The 16179-nt window shown below is 44.9% G+C and overlaps 1 protein-coding gene across 2 annotated transcripts; it reads left to right on the plus strand.

Annotated features, from left to right (window-relative positions):
• Positions 1-5397: 5397 nt before the first annotated feature.
• On the plus strand, positions 5398-16025 carry SLC60A2 (solute carrier family 60 member 2). 2 transcript variants are annotated; one of them, XM_085575021.1, is made up of 4 exons: positions 5398-5544; positions 5641-5809; positions 8354-8470; positions 11012-16025. In XM_085575021.1, exons 1-4 carry the CDS (start codon positions 5410-5412, stop codon positions 12214-12216), a joined length of 1626 nt encoding a protein of 541 aa, XP_085431147.1. In that variant the 5' UTR covers positions 5398-5409; the 3' UTR covers positions 12217-16025. The 2 variants fall into 2 exon arrangements, with proteins under 2 accessions (XP_085431147.1, XP_085431148.1); XM_085575022.1 differs by lacking the exons at positions 5398-5544; positions 5641-5809 and adding an exon at positions 7753-7888.
• Positions 16026-16179: the final 154 nt, after the last annotated feature.

Genomic DNA, 16179 nt, shown 5'->3' on the forward strand with positions numbered 1-16179 from the left:
AAATTTCCAGTCCTATGTAATGCTGTTATTTAATACACCAGATCTTAAAACCAATGCTAATTCTGAGCAAGATTTTATTGGTTTCATACTTTTTCAGTAGGTATGAGATTCTTTTAATCTTAAGAAAATTGTTCAGCAAAGAGTCTGAAATAATGGAAACCCTTTGGATTCTTAATTACATCTCAGCTATGCAACAGGATCCAATGTGTAACTAGTAAAGTATTGTTGGATTTGTCCTGGCTACTTTTGAAGACCTGTACACGTCTCAGACCAAGATTTCAAATTTTAATGTAGTTAGAATTTCTTGCATCCAAGCCTTCGTCTGTTCAGAATTAGCATTTAAATTCTTTTTCTGATTTTATTTCCAGTGACAATTTATTGTCCCTGAAAATTGCCCCCATGAGCCAAAGATGCTGTAGCTGTTCTGTGGCCTTTCTTCAGGGTGTATTTGGCATCGGGTGAGGTAGACAACTGACAGTGTTCTCCTTTGGCCCTTCATGCACTATGTGTGGGCACATACCTTCCCCCTTCCCAGCAGAGACACTGGCTTGTCAAGCTGATGCCCATCACATTGGAAATGGGTGCTGCTTTCCAGCCTTCCCTGGATAAAACCTTTGAGCAGGCTCAGCCTGGCAGAGCAGTGAGGTTTAGGAGCGGTGGGAGGTGTGAGGCTGCATCGCCCTTGCGAGAGAAGGCAGCTCCCGCAGGTACCAGATGAGTGCTTTGATCACAGGCTCATGGTGTAAGAAAAGGACGCTGCCATTGTAAAGCAGAAGCGCCCTGCTCAGTTCCTTGCCTCGGGTAGTACATGCCAAAGGGACAGGAGGTGCTTTCTTGCAGCCCCAGCGGGTCTGTGTCAGGTTGGGAATCAGTGCTGCAATCCTTCAGGCCATCCACAGGGGCTGGCTGACGCAGAGCGGGCTCTCCCTGTGCTGGCACAGGGCAGGTCCCAGCCTCACTGCTTGCACAGGGCTCAGCCGTGCCCTCTGGGCAGGGGCGATGCCTGGTCTGGGGCCAGGATTCCCCTTTGGAGAGCTGGAAGTGTTACACAAGTCAGAAAGGACCCTCTGCTATTAAGAGAGTGTGTGTATCTATAAATACAATGTATTTTGACCAGGTGTCGTGGTTTGACACGGAATGGAATTTTCTCGGAAGGAAGAGATCGATCCAGTCAGGGGTCAGGGTTGGATATTGGCACTTTGGGGTGACCAATTGAAGGTGGACACGCCTCTGAGGACACAGAGGGGTTAAAAGCAGAATTCCCAGGAGAACTCGCTCTCTTTGGTTCCAGTCAGGGTGCAGTGCAGCCTCTCCCCTGCCCGGCCGTGGCTGGGTGGTGAAGGGGACCCATACGGCCCAGCTTGAGGTGGGCCAAAGGGTAGAGGGACTGGAATCGGACTGGCTCCCTGCAGATGGAAGGGTGGAGAAATCTGCGTTCCCCCAGAGAACCCTTCCTTGAGAAATGAAAACTGTGAAAATATTATGCCTCCTCAGCTTGAAAGAGAGGAAGAGAGACAGCCTGGGACCTGGGATGTTAGGAAAAGAAGATTGTGGGGGGAAGATGATGGAGTGGCTTTTGGCTGGACTTTTCTTGTTAGTCATAGACTGAACCAATCTTCTCCAAGAGAGACTGTATTTTAGGAGGATGCCAGTGAGCCAAGAGACCTGCTTCAGCTGGGAAAAGACAGAAGTGGAGCGAACAGAAAAAAGTTAGGGAGGTTTGTGGTGGTGCCTCTGTCCTCAAAGAAGAGAAGAAGATCTCTGTTCCCGAGACCCTCGACCCCAAGGGGAAATGGGGGGGGACTGCGGTCCCAAAAAATGAAAAAACTGAACTGTTGTTTTTTCCCTCTTTGCAAAGCATCCTTGAAGAGAAAAATCTTAAGAGCCATCCATGCACTGTGGTGAGAGCACTGTGCATGGAAAGGAGAGTTGTCACCATGGCAAATTCTTCCCCGGGCGGTGCCATGTGTGACATGGAAACATAAGAAGTGGCAGCTGTGTTTCTTGGGGGATCTGTGGCACAGGAGAGACTCCTCTCTCCTTTGATGGACTGAGTATTGATTATCTGAAGGGTGGAAACCTGACTGGGGGTCCAAGTTATGTCTCATTGTGGTTTGTTGGAATTGGGGGCGGGGAAGAGGAATGTTTTGGAAGGTTTTCATTTTGGTTTTAGTGTTGTTTTTTTAATTTTTTTTTTCCCTCTTATGGTAGTAGTAGTTTAATAAAGTTTCTCCTTTGTTATTAAGCTTGGGCCTGCTCTGCTCTGTTCCTGATCGCATTTCACAGCATTCAATTGAGAGGTTGCATTTTCATGGGGGCCCTGGCATTGTGCCAGTGTCAAACCATGACACCAGGGCATGCACAAACAGTCTGCTTCTCACTAGAGGAGGTGTAGTTCTGAAATGGGAGAGATGGCTGAGGAAAAAGTGATCCCTTTGTTTGCATGCCTCCCTGTTGACAAGCAGAGCACCAGCAGAGTTCCAGCCAGCCAGTGAGTTTCTAGTCATGTAAGCTTTGGCATATGTGCAGTATGCCTTCTAGTCTATATATATCTTGTGTCAACAATTGTAATGTTTTGGAAGTGCATATGCTAAGAGTAGAGTGATGTTACACTAAAAAGTTTGCTAATATTGACAACACTGACATGTTTAAGTATCTTTATAGACATCATATTCTGTATGTTGTTTTTGATATTAAAGGGTGCACATTTTGCTAGCCTTAACTCCAGTCTTTCAAGTTCTGCTTTGTTAGAAGGGTAAGAATGAATGTTTAATGTTTTTTTTGTGGTGCTAAAGTAACTGTGATCAGTCTCAAATTATTCAGAATAAAGATGGTAGTTGGTAAGTGCCCCATTTGTTACTGCATGCATCATTTTTAGTCTTACTCTTTGTCCTAGTTAGAGCAAATTTGGGAGAAAAACCTCTGAAAGGATACCCCAGAAAACAAATCCTCACGGCCCTTCTCCCCCACCTGGTTCGGGAAGAGTTTTCTCTGAGAGAAGTGGAAAAGAGCCTGTTTATTTAACAAACAAAGCACTCCCCAGCACCAAAAAAAATTTACAACACCAGATGACAACAAAACTCTTTCACCACTCTGAAGAGATGAATAAATCCAGAAAGTCTTTCCTGAGAGTGGTCGCCCGGGTCTGGGCGCTGGGGATTGCTCTGGGCACTGGGGATGGCTGCTGCAGATCACAGAGCGCAGGCTCCCGGTGCTCCTCAGTGTTTCCCAGGTCCCAGTCCGGAGCAGGTTGGCATGATACTCGGGAAAGGGAAAAAATAAAAAACCCTGGTCCAGGGGAAAAAATTTGGACTGCTTAGCTAAACTATCTAATAAGCAAAGGCAGAAGCAGGAGCACGAGCGAGCAAGCAAGTAAGCAAAAGCAAGCCAGCCAGCACTGGCCTCTTCTAGACAGCAGACCATGGGGGGAGGTGAACCGGCTGATAACAAGGCAAAACACACCTTCACTTTCAGAATCAGTTCTGAAAGCACAGAACATAATACCAAACATAAACAGAACACACAATTGGGGATACAAGCACCATAACATCACCCTAGGACACTCTTGTGTAAAAACTGTCATTTTGAAATGTAATTTTGTTGTACTCTGATAATTATTGGATCTACTGTGAAGACTTTTATACAAAAAGTCTTTACAGCTTTTATTGCCACTGTGGTCTGACTGAAATGTCCCCATTACATTTGATCCTACATTAATATATGGTGCAACCCATTTCATTCTAATTGCACTGACAACCCATTATAAGACTAATGATTTAAAAACCTAAGCTACTGAGGTGCTTTGTTTGTGAAAAAATTACGTTCTCTATTTTCTGGGGCTTAATATCAAACTTATGGAAGCAGTTGAATTCAAAAAAGGCAGAAGGAAAATTGAGGGAGGGAGGGAAACCGGTACAATGAGCTTGAGTGGTGTTTTAAAATAATTCTGATTTTGCTCCATGAACTGCCAGTGTAAGTCAGTGGGACCTTTAATCATTTACTGGCCTGCTACCAATTTCCCTTTGACTTACCTTGACTATCCTTACCTTCCCTAGACTTTCACTTCCTGAAACATGAAGTGTTTCCTCGTTGGCAGCTTCAGTAAGTCTCAGAAATTCATTCACCTTTCCTTTGTAGTAGAGCCAAATATTTATTTTTTAAATAAATATATCTGATTATATGGGTTAAATACTCCCTTTTCACCTGGGGTTATTCCCTAGATTGCTTGTAGCTCAAATTAAAATTTGAAAAAGATGCCCAAAACCTTTATAAAGTGCCTGGGTGCCGTTGCCATTTCTACACTCTCAATGTAGAAAGCTTATTTGTAAGTGTGTAAAACAACAGTGAGAAGCCTGGGCATTTTTCAAACAAGATAAAATACTGACATGTAGAAATATGGTTTGACTTGTGTGTGACTACTATTACAGTTGAAATTATTTTTGTCTGGAATTGTCTCTACTGCTGGACATATGAACAGAAACTCAGCAGTTTTCTGCAGATACCTCATGGTACAGACTGCACTCCTCCAAAGGTAGGAATGTGGGATAGATCAGGTTTAAATAATATCTGTCAGTGTTACTTGTATTACTTGTAGCAAGCACTTGTAGCAAGGCACTCTTTTAATGTCTCAACGCACCCAGGCTACCCTGAACAGCAAGGGACTTGAACATGCTTGCCAGTGCCAGGAGAAAGGGAATGCGTTGTTCACTGTCCGTGCACTGCTATATCCCAGTATCTTCTTGTTAGAAACAACTCGCAAAACAAAGCAGCGCGGTTTGGAATTATCTTTTGTGTTGTTTGTTAAACTTACTAAGTATGGTGAAATTCAGGGCCTTTCTTACAGGGAACATCAGCTCAGTGCCAGACAGGGAGCACGCACTGAGACCTGTTGCACAGTCTGTGAGCTGCTCCACGTGAGTGGTAGGAATTTATGTCGCTTTCATGCTTAAAACTTTTAATGCCAGGCATGTGTTAATAATACCTGTGCTCAGCAGACCCAGCAGCTCTCTCTTCTGAGAAGCTTTATCACCGTGCCATAACGCAGTCCTTGTGGAAGTCAAAGACCGTTTATGATCGGTTGACTGAAAGGTCGAGTGCAGTTTGAGTGATAACACAGACAAAAATAAATGCTGGTTTGTAAGGGCGCTTCCTCGGGCACTGTGGCACAGCCTTGCAGCGGTGTGGCGTGTCAGCTCCTCGGGAATGTCGCTCCCCAGCGGGGAGCCCCGCTCCCAGGAGGAGCCCCCGGCGGGGGAGGAAGCGGCGGTGTCGCCCCCCGGCTCGGAGCCCGCTCCTCCGCCCGCTCCTCCGCCCGCTCCTCCGCCCGCTCCTCCGCCCGCCGGCGCCGTGCGCGGGGCGGGGCGGCGCTGCTCGGGCCCGGAGCGGCCCCCGGGGCCGGCGGCGGGAGCGATGGCCGCGGCCGGCCGGGAGCCGCGGGTTCCCTTCATCCCGGCGGGGGAGGCGGCGGCGGGCGGCGGGCGGCGCGGCGGCGCGGCGCTGCGCTGGTGCATCTCCGGGACGCTCTGCGCCTCCTTCCTGGGGCTGGTGAGTGCATGAGCGAGCCAGGGCGGCCCCGGGGCTGCGCGGCGCTGCGGGCGCTTCCGCGGGACGGGCGAGGTGACCCCGCACTCTCCCCTGCAGGGGTTGAGCATCGCGATGCTGGGTCCCACCTTCCCCACCCTGGCCGCCAATGTCGGCAAGAACGTCAGCGACATCTACTACATCTTCGTGGGCCGGTCCCTGGGCTCCCTGGGCGGGTCGGTGGTCGGCGGGGTGCTCCTCGACTGCATGAACGCCTCTCTGCTGCTCGGTGAGTGCTGCCCCGCCGGACGGCGCATCGCCCTCTGGACGCTTGTGCTTCTCCGCAGCGAGCGCAGCCCCGCGGGAGATGCGCCGCCTTTTGCGGAGCGGTGCCGAGCCCCGGGAACGGGGGGGGCCGAGGGATGCGGTGCTGTTCCCCCCGGTGGCCGCGGTGGTGGTGCCGCTGGCCCCGGGCACTGCAGCATCGCTGCCCAGAGCCCGGGCCCGCCGGGCACGTCCGCAGCGGGAACTGGGATCGAGCGGGCAAAACGCGCATGGATTGACCAATGGTTCCCACTGAAGAGAACAACCGCATTTCTTTAAATTTGCTCAAGTAATGTGCACAGTGTAGGTGCTCTAGGAAAGTAACAGGCTTCTTAGCGAGGCTGTAGAACATGTGGAACAGGAAGCTCTTTTGGCTGCCGTGTGCGGCAGAAACCTCCAGCAGTCTCGCTGAGGCGCATTTCTATGTGAGGAGCTTCCCCTTCCCTTAATTAACAGTCACCATTCACGATCATTTTTGTGTACTGGACAAAAGTCTGTGGCTTTTGACTGGAGGGCCGTAGCCAAATTTTAACTTACTTACAGTGGGAAACATTAATTACTGTCTGTAATGGTGAAAACATTTAAACTGTAGGAAGCACAGTTGATGATTTTTACAGTTTTCTGGATTTCTGGTGGAGACTTGCTCCTGTAGGAGCACAGGACCAGCTTTGTCCAGGCGGAGTGATGCTATTCAGCCATCCAGGAGCCACACTCAGCATCCAGAAAGGAGAGGCTCCTTTTACAGTTCTGCTAGTGTCTCATTCCCACGGAGGTTCTCAGAACACACCAAAAATAGTAAAGCCCTGTCTTTCTTACTTTCAAGTGCCTTTGTGCTCCAAGTTAGGGATTAAAATGTGTACCAGGGCTTATTCTTCTCCTTAGTTCAAGGAACTGTGCCTCCCATAAGGACCGTGCTGTAATCATGTGGTCACTCAGATGAGATCCCTATTTCCATTGCTAGTGCAGTTGTGGAGTGGGTTTCCTTTAACCTCCTCCTTGTGCACCTGGCCAAGTCAGACTTGGCTTTCTGTAATGGAATCAGTGCACACACCTGTAGAAATGTTGTCTGTTAACAATACTTGGGAAATGATGGATCTCCTAATCCTTTCCAGTTTGGTAGTGCTTATGGCAAGGCCACAATTTGAACTACTGAACCTGTTCTCATTTTTATCACCTGAGCACTGCCTGTAACAGATTTTGGCTTGTGTAGTTTTGCCTCCCATCTTTCAACTGCTGGAATACTGCTACAGAGAAGAATTCTGTATAGAGGAAAAATTGAAACCATCATTGTGTTTGTCAAGGAGATTTTTAAGTGCACATGAACAGCAGGCATAGAGCTGAAGTGGACAGCTGAGCCCTTGCTGAGAAGTTACTTTTCAGGTTTGAGAGTGGCACCTGAGGAGCTGCACTTAGTATTCCCAATCTCTAGTGTTTTCCTCATGCACCTCAGCATGCACACCACCTTCAAAAATGTTTTGAGGCATGTATTCCAAGTATCTTGCTTTAAGGTTCTGGACATTGTTGCTGTTGTTTGTTTTTTTTTTTATCAACCTAAATTCTTAAATACATTGGGCCCCATTGATGTTTTAAGTATCTGCTGTATCTATGATTTTTTATCAACCTAAATTCTTAAATACATTGGGCCCCATTGATGTTTTAAGTATCTGCTGTATCTATTGATTTAAAAAATAATAGAGACAGCTTAACTGGTACAAGATTTCTAAGAACCTAATACTGTCTGTTCAAGATATTAATTGCAGGTTGTTTTATTATGGAGGCAATTATAAGCATTGAATTGAACTGCTTAACTTCCTCCCAGCTGGTAATAAAACAATTTCCATCTGCTAAAAATATTTTTTGAAATGGTGTGTTGTAAGTGTAATGGCAAAACAAATACAGTTAATGACTTGCTGCTAAATTTATTTATGAGAAATTTTGTAGTTCTGTCTAAAACTCCAGAATTCCCTTGGAATACATCTCTCATGTGAGAACAAAATGTGAATAGAAGTCAGCATCGTTATATGAAGATCACTTAGTGGACAAGGTAAAATTACTTTATAGGATTTTTAAGAGCTTAGTTATTTGGGTTCTTTTAAAAATGGAGCCAAATTAAATGTAGTGCAGTTCTCAGAGAACAGGCTTGACACTGTTCAAACCCAATGTTTTGCTGGTTTCACACTGAAGTCACATTTCTAAATCAGAAGTTTGCAGAAGACTTCTTATTGTCCTAGCAGGAGGACACTTCTTAGTGTCTCTTTGCTTTAGCCAAAGAAATGTGTCGTGCAGGGCTTATGTCCTGATGAAATTCATTTTTTTTCAACTAAAAAATGATTTGTTGAACTTTCTAGCTGCTACTGCTAACCACGGATTGGGGTATTTACATTGCATCACTTGTTAGGATTATCTGTAACTTTAATATTCATTAATTTAATTGTATTTCTTGTTCTTCTGTGTTATTTAAATGGAAACTGTATCATATAAGTTTTTTGTTGTTTTTTAACCTTTCCAGCGTTATCCATGCTTGGAACAATGTCTGGTCTTTATGCGATACCCTGGTGCAAGGAATCCCTGCTATTGACAATCTTGATGTCAGTCATTGGAGGTTCCCTGGGAATTCTGGACACAGGTAGGAGACCCAGGTTCTTTCGGCAAAAGAATTGGAAACTTCAAGCATACCAAAACAGTTGCTGCTTTTTCTTGTGATACATCTTGAATTAAAAGAGGGGAGCTGTTTTACCTGGCTGTGGTTCTTGGGTTAATCTGGTCCTGAGGCTTCCAGTGTGTGTGTGTGTGTGTGACAGGACTTCCTTTAGGGGTTGGAGAGTGGGGTATCTCTTGCTTCCTGGAGAAGATAAATTTGCAGTTCAGTGGGCCATTACAGGCATAAATAAAGTGCCCTGTGCTCTTTAAGCAATGTTTTGTTTTAAATTGCTCATTACATGAAGCTGTTCAGGATATAGTTCATTAGCATTAGCTGGGCCTAAGCTGTCCTGAGCAAAGCCTTGGTGTTTGAGATTCTTACACTGCTGTTGGCAGAGCTGCCCACCTACAGCTGCCTCAGCAGCAGCTGGGAGTTCACAGGACCATGGTGCCCATCTCCCTGAATTAAGGGATGTTTTCCACCTTTGGCCAGCCATGCTTAGGTGGCTGGGAATACAAATTCGTTCTGTCCCTTAGATTCTAAGTCTGTGGCATGTGCATACTGCAAATGGCCTGGCCAAAAATCCCCAAATCCAGCACTTTTGCTGGAAAGCTGTTCAAACCCAGTTTCTTAGCAGAGGTTTATTCTTGGAGGAAGATGATCTCAGGGATATTTTCCAACCTAAATGATTCTATGATCCTGAGATGTGTTGGTGAAGTTGCAGAGCAAGGGTAGGTGTGGTCAGAAAGGTCACTTACACCGGAGGTATGAAGAACGAGTCCCAGGGCACGGCTTAGACAGGGTGGGTTAGGGAGGGCTGGCTTTAGCAGGCAGTTTGCACCAGGAGGCAAGGCCATGGCAAAGGGTGCTTAGAGATGCCTAGGAAATGCTGGCATACTTGCAGTTAGGAACTGCCCAAAAGTGCCTCAGTCAGCAGAGCATTCTGGCATTGCTGTAGCACGTGCGGTGAAGCAACACCAGGCAGCCACTCCTGGCACCTCTCCAGTGATGTCCCAGCAGTGTGTGCTGACTCTGCTGCCCTGCTGCAGGAGCCTGGGGGTGCTTACTGACCAGCAAGGTACTACTGGAGTACTACTTGATCACCTGCAGGGCAGGGTTATTGCTGAGAGAGAGCTGACTCATGTGTTAGCTTAGCCATCCAAACAGCTCTGCAAGCATCCCAGCCAGGGCCTGGCTAGGGTGGCCTGGCTGGTTGGCAACAAAGTGATGGCTGCACATGTGAATGTCTGCCTTAATGCTGTAGGATCTGAGGGAGCTCTGCTAAGATGTAAAAAGAGCACAGCACAGGATCCTGTAGTGAAGAGATATTTTTGCGTGGCACAGGTCATGTTAAATAAACGGCGTGCAGAGCCTCCAGTAAGATTGTTATACCTGGTTTAAAAGTTCTTTGTATGGGAAAAATCTTGTCAGCCAATGGTAAAAACACCTGCAGTGAGTGTACTGCTTGGATCAGACCTCAGAGCCAGGGAGGCTTCCCATGCTGAGCAGGAGTAGCAGAAGAAACTCACAGCAAGGCAGTAAAGCAAAGCTGAATTGATTTGGAAAAGTGCTGAGTGACAAGGGCTGCTGTACTGCAGCACAGGAATTTGATTACTGTTTGTTTTCCTGCATTCTTCTGAAGGACTACTTCAAAACACCTCTCTGAGATCTTACTTCCTACCATTATTGTTGATCTAGTGGTGGTGTAGTTTGGTGTTTACAGTGGTATTGATGTAAACCCTTCTGTTTCTGGAAAGTAATTTGAACACAGTGGGGTGGGCCCAGCACATCAGGAGCAAGTGAATTGTTGTTTTTCCTGGTATGTTGTTAAATGAGTTTTAAATGTTGTTTTTGTTCCTCTGATTCTTAGCATTGGGCATTGTTGCTTTTGATAAATTGTGAAATGAGAAGCAGTTAAATATCCTTTTTTATAAAAGGCTGAAAAATGCTGCAAATTGTCAAGTAGGGTAATTAGAACCATAAAATCATAGGATCCCTAAGTGGGAAAATATCCTTAAGGTCATCAGGTCCAGCCCTTAACCCAGCACTGCTGAGTCCAGCCCTAAACCATGTCCCTAATGCCACATCCACATGTCTTTTAAATAGCTCCAGGGATGGTGACTTAACTGCTTCCCTGGACATCCTGTTCTAATGCTTAGCAATCCTTTCCCATGAAAAAGTTTTTCCTAACACCCCATTGAAACCTCCCCTGGTACAGTTATGTCTGTCCATTGCTGCTGGATAAAGCCACTGTGTGACTCTTTGTTTTGACTGACTGCTCTGAATATCCTCCTAAAGCTCAAGTAATCACATGGATTTAAGGCAGAGTTTCAGTTAATTTTTGTTTTACACATTGTATTTGCTAAGCCTGGCATTATTGTATAGTGAATTAGTAATATAGGTTATGTGGTTTTTTTTTTTTTGGGTTTTTTTTTTTTTTTTTTTTTTTTGTTGTTGTTTTTTGGTGTTTTTTTAAATGATGTCTGGTCTCGGACTAAAATGAATCTTTTTCTCTCTGATCTGCAGGTGGCAATGTACTGGCACTGTATACCTGGGGATCAGAGGCTGGGCCACACTTGCAGGCTTTGCACTTCAGTTTTGCTGCTGGTGCATTTCTGGCTCCTATCGTGGCTCAAATGGACTCGAGGAGTTCTGAACCTGAAGAACTTGCAGGGGCTGAAAAGACAAACCAGTCTGTCCTCAAGTTGGTGCCGACAGCGTCAGCTGCATCAACTACACCAGCACTGAATGACCATCACAATGAAGGCTTTTTGTGGTCCTATATTTTCATAGGGACCTATATTCTCTTCGTTTCCTTCTTGTTTTTTGTTTTGTATTCAAAGAGCAGCTCAGCTAGAGACAAATCAAAGGCTCCTGCGCAGGACAGACTTGCCAAATACCACTGGCCTTTAGTTGGTCTCCTGTTTGTATTCTTCTTCTTCTATGTGGGAGCTGAGGTCACTTATGGCTCCTACGTATTTACTTATGCAATGGTCTTTGCCGAGATGACGGAAAGTCAAGCAGCTGCTTTGAATTCTCTCTTCTGGGGCACGTTTGCCGTGTGCAGAGGAGCGGCGATATTCGGTGCTGCTTTACTGTCCCCTGCCACCATGATCGTGGCGAGCCTCCTGTGCTCTGCTGCCTCCTCGGCAGCCCTGGCCTTCGTGCATCACCGAGCCGCGCTGTGGGTGGGAACCGCCGTGTACGGAGCATCCATGGCCACCATCTTCCCCAGCGGCATTGCCTGGATAGAGCAGCACACGGCTGTGGGAGGAAAAACGGCGTCTCTGTTTGTGGTGGGCGCGGCGCTGGGCGAAATGTGCATTCCTGTCGCGGTGGGCTATCTCCAAGGCAGGTACCACCACGTTCCTGTCGTTATGTACACTGCCTTCGTCACTTCCATAGTGACAGTGCTGCTCTTCCCTGCCATGTACAAACTGGCCAACTGGCCCCAGCAGCGTGACTTGCAAGAAGTGAGTGACAGGGAGACCCGGAAAACTTTGTTGTCAAACTCGAGGCTTCCTGAGGATGAGGAGGAGGAGGAGCATGTGAGAGAGTGGAACGATGCGGACTTTGAGGTAATAGAAATGAATGGCAAGCAAAAAAACTCTCTGACAGACACCTCCTGTAGGATACCAGGGGATTCTCCAGCTGAAATCTCTCTCCAGCCTCATCTGGACGATGCATTGGGCAATTCTCCAGTGATTGCTGATGGCTCCCCTGGGGAATAAAATGGGAGTGTTGACTGGGAGAAGAGTGAATAGTCAAAGCTTTTTTTAAAATGGAAATGCAGTTGAATTTTAGCTGTTGTCAAGTGGTTCAGGTATCCTTTCATAGTGGTGCAGAGCTCAGCATGTTGATTTTCCCAATTCTTTCTCCTCTTTCATTTTCAGCCTGCAGGGATATGTCTTGGAGTTAGGAAGGTTGTCAGTGATGTGATAGGGGCAACATGCTAAATGTTTGGCTATGCCAAAACTGTTAAAATGTATGAGTTGTTCTCTAAATATGAGGCATGCATCCCAGGAAGAGATGCTGTAATAACTGGGAAAGAAGGGGACTACTCAGACTACTCAGTTTTTTGAGGTGGGTGAAAGGTGCAGGTCTGAGATGCTTTGTCACAAAATGATTTCATGAGAGGAGAGACATTTGTTACCAGTAGTGCTGAATTTTCTTACCTTGTGAAGGTGGAATGTTTCTACTGCATTTGAAAGTTGTGTGTGATCAGTTCAGTTAAAATTTCTGGTGATGCCCAGCAGCACTAAATTGAATAACCTTTTGCCAAAACTGTAGGAATTTTTGGTTCTGAGACAAAGACAAGAGAAAACTGGAAGTTGTTTCCTACAAATGAAACCATGCCTTTGGGTCATTTAAAAGCAGTTTATGAGAAAGGGCACAAAATGGGCTGTTGTTTATCTGCTCAAATGCATAACTCCAACCTGCTAAACAGTGGCAACAAATCTAAATAATCTAAAGCATTTCTGATTTTAATTATGGCACTGCCACTGAAATCAACAAATGTACACAGAAGATGATAAAATTAGCACATAATCTTTGAATGGTTTGAGTTGGAAGGGACCTTTAAAGATCATCCAGTAGCAACCTGCTGACATGGCAGGGAAAACCTTCCACTGGAGAAAGTTGCTCAGAACTCTATCCAGACTGGCCTTGAAAACTTCCAGGGATGGGACATCCACAACTTCTCAGGGCAACCTGTTTCAGTGCCTCACCACCCTCACAGGAAAGATTTTTCCCCGATATCTAATCTAAACCTACTCTCTTTCAGTTTGAAGCCATTCACCCTTGTTCTATCACTACACGCTCTTGTAAAAAGTCCCACTCCACCTTTCTTGCTGGCTCCCTTCAGGTAAAAGAGATTACTTAATATATGGAATTTTTAAGCCAGTTGTTTAAATTAAGGTTATAACAACTTCTCTGGTTTCCTGTGCCAAGACTTAACAGGGCAATGTGTTACAATGAAGATTTGAGAAGGAGAGGAATTATCAATGAGACAATTCTTTCTTTGGCTACTTGCTCCTGGCCAGTTGGATTGGTGACATTTGGGTTTTTTCTCTGTGGGATTACATGGAGATGGACTCTCCATAGTGGACTTCTCCCTAGTGGAGAAGTAGTGGTTGTATGTGAAGATTCATTGCTGCTAAGCAGGAAGCCCTGAGGAGGTGCAGCCATGCCAGGGAGCCCTCCCAGTAAGAGGGAAAAAAAAAAAAAAAGTAAAAAAAAAAAAAAAAGTAGCAGCAAATGGCAAAATCTGCCTCTGAACAGTAATCTTCCCATTTGTCAGCTTGGAACTCCAAATCAGTTAAGTATTTTTTAAGACTGTGTGATAAGAATGTACTCTTGTTTGGGGTTTTTAACTTTGCATTTTTATTAGTATTTTTCTTGCTAGGAGGTTTCATTTAATAAAAAAAGGACTCTAGGTGTAACAGCACAGAATGTTAGATGCTCCCTGGATTTTCAGGTCTGCTTTTGTTTTCTCTCTTGTCCTACAAGTATGCAACCTAGACATGAATGGCTTTTTCTTTTCTTCTGAGAAGTTAGTAAGAAGCCAGAATCAACTTGTAATGAAAATATTTTTGTTAATATCTTGCCATGTTGCAGAGCCTCCCTCTCCTGCTACTGGCACTTAAATGCCACTGTGTTTTTGATGGATTCCTTCTGTGGTATCTTTTTCCAGTGCAATGCATGAACCCGCACTTTAGAATGAAGCCTTGTGTCACTTGTGGCACAAGGGTTCTGTTTGCTTACAGGAATGGTCCTCCTGCACGCTGCTCCATGTGTGTGGGAGGTAGGGGCTGCCAGCTGCTGGGGAGGACAAATCCCATGGGTGGAAGGAGGGAGAAGGCGCAGGACACACAGTGAAAGGATGGAAACTGTTCTGTGGCAGCTCCCTGCTGGAGCTGCCATCCCCTGCCTTCACCTGGGTTGATGTCGCTATAGAAAAGCTTCCCCGTACCCAAGATCATGGTGCCAGAAGAAAATTATTTAAATAAAGATACCGGGCAACCAGGAAGATTCTAAACTCCCCCAATTCATATGCTAAGTTTTGATGAAATTCCAGATTGGAATGTCCTACATATAAGACTGTTCTCAGGGATAGTTTACATGGATAGTTTACTTTGTATCATTTGCATAATCAAGTACTAAAAAAACACAGAAAATTAAATCAAAGCTGCATTGGGAAATATGCTGTAACCTCTTAGAAGCTTATCTATTGCATATATACGGACACTTATTTGTGTTTCTGACCAGCATTTTCACAGCAAATGTAAAAATGTTGCACAAAACAAATATTTAATTTTTTTTACTGCCTGTATTAACTCCTGTGTGAATAACTTCAATTCATACTCATTTCCTCCTTAAAAAGCAAGAGGCCTGCTTTTTACATTTCCTGTGTAGTAGGAATGGAGCAACAGGCTGGAATGCCAAGGTAAGAGCAGCCTTTTCCACAAATAAAGGATCCAAAAAGCAGTGGCTGTATGAGTGGAAGCTGAAGAATTATCTATGTAGAGTCACTTTCCAGGCCTGCCTAAATTTAGAGTCATCTTAATGAGGACTTGGAGCCTTCAGTTCTTTTAGTTCTGGTCTTAAACTTGAACTGGGATAGATGGACAGAAGTGTTCTCCTTATCCCCTAACCAGCTTGCTTTTAATAGCAGGAGCTGCCCCTGACTAAAATTAAATGCTTGAAGCAATTTAAGTTTAAAACAAGATCTAGTACATTTCCAAGGATGAGTCCAGCTCATAACAGTTCTAGGTACCTTCGATGGCCAAGGCTTAGCTCCCTGCTCTTGGATTTTGGTGTTCTTCAAAGCTTGTTTTCAGACAATGAACATCAGTTTTCAAATGTTTATATTTCCTTTCAAAGTAAATTGCTTCCTGGCATATACAGCTGAAGTGGGGATCTATTTACAATGCAGATCTATTTTAAGTTACAGGTTGTCCAGAAAGCTCAAGAACTTACATGTTGGGGGTTGAAATTACTTGGCTGTATTAAATTACTACTGCCCTGCTTATGCTAGAAAAGCCATTCCTCTGTTGAGGACAGGAATTTTAATCAATGAATTAGATACCTGAATTTTATAAGACTCCTATTTTTGTCCACAAACCCAGGAATAGTTTGAGTGCTCTGCTCCAGTGTGAAAGGTAACCTCCTGCAGCTAAGTGTCATTTAATACTTTATTTATCCTGAGGCACTGCCAAGTACTGGACTGTACTACAAGCACTTAATCCTGGCATTAGCACTTTTATTCTGTACGTGACCAATGCTTGAATGCAAGACCAGGTAAAGTTTTATGCCTTGATGTTTTGGTTTTTTAAGAGTTATTTTACATACAAGTGCATCACAATCTTTGGATTTTCTATTATATATGTAATAGTTTTTATTCTGCTTGGTGTGGGTTTTACATTGTACTGTGTAATGTGATATTTCATAGACTGACTGGTGTCTTGACTGTAATAAATTCTTATCTGGAGAAGGCACTCAGGTTCCTTGGTGTAAATAAAGTTTTCTTCTATTTTTCAGACCTTCTCTGGACTTTTAAATTTAAAACTTGGTCCTTTTCTGACTGATGTAAAACTGGAAATGTTTCTCTTCTGGTTTGGAGAAGGTACTGATGCTTTAGATCCCAAAGTTTAAGCTGGATTTAACTTTGATTTGAGAAGTCTTGTTTTTACATT

The sequence above is a fragment of the Lonchura striata genome, chromosome 3 (genome assembly GCF_050655825.1).
Source record: "Lonchura striata isolate lonStrDom1 chromosome 3, ASM5065582v1, whole genome shotgun sequence".
Taxonomy (NCBI): domain Eukaryota; kingdom Metazoa; phylum Chordata; class Aves; order Passeriformes; family Estrildidae; genus Lonchura; species Lonchura striata.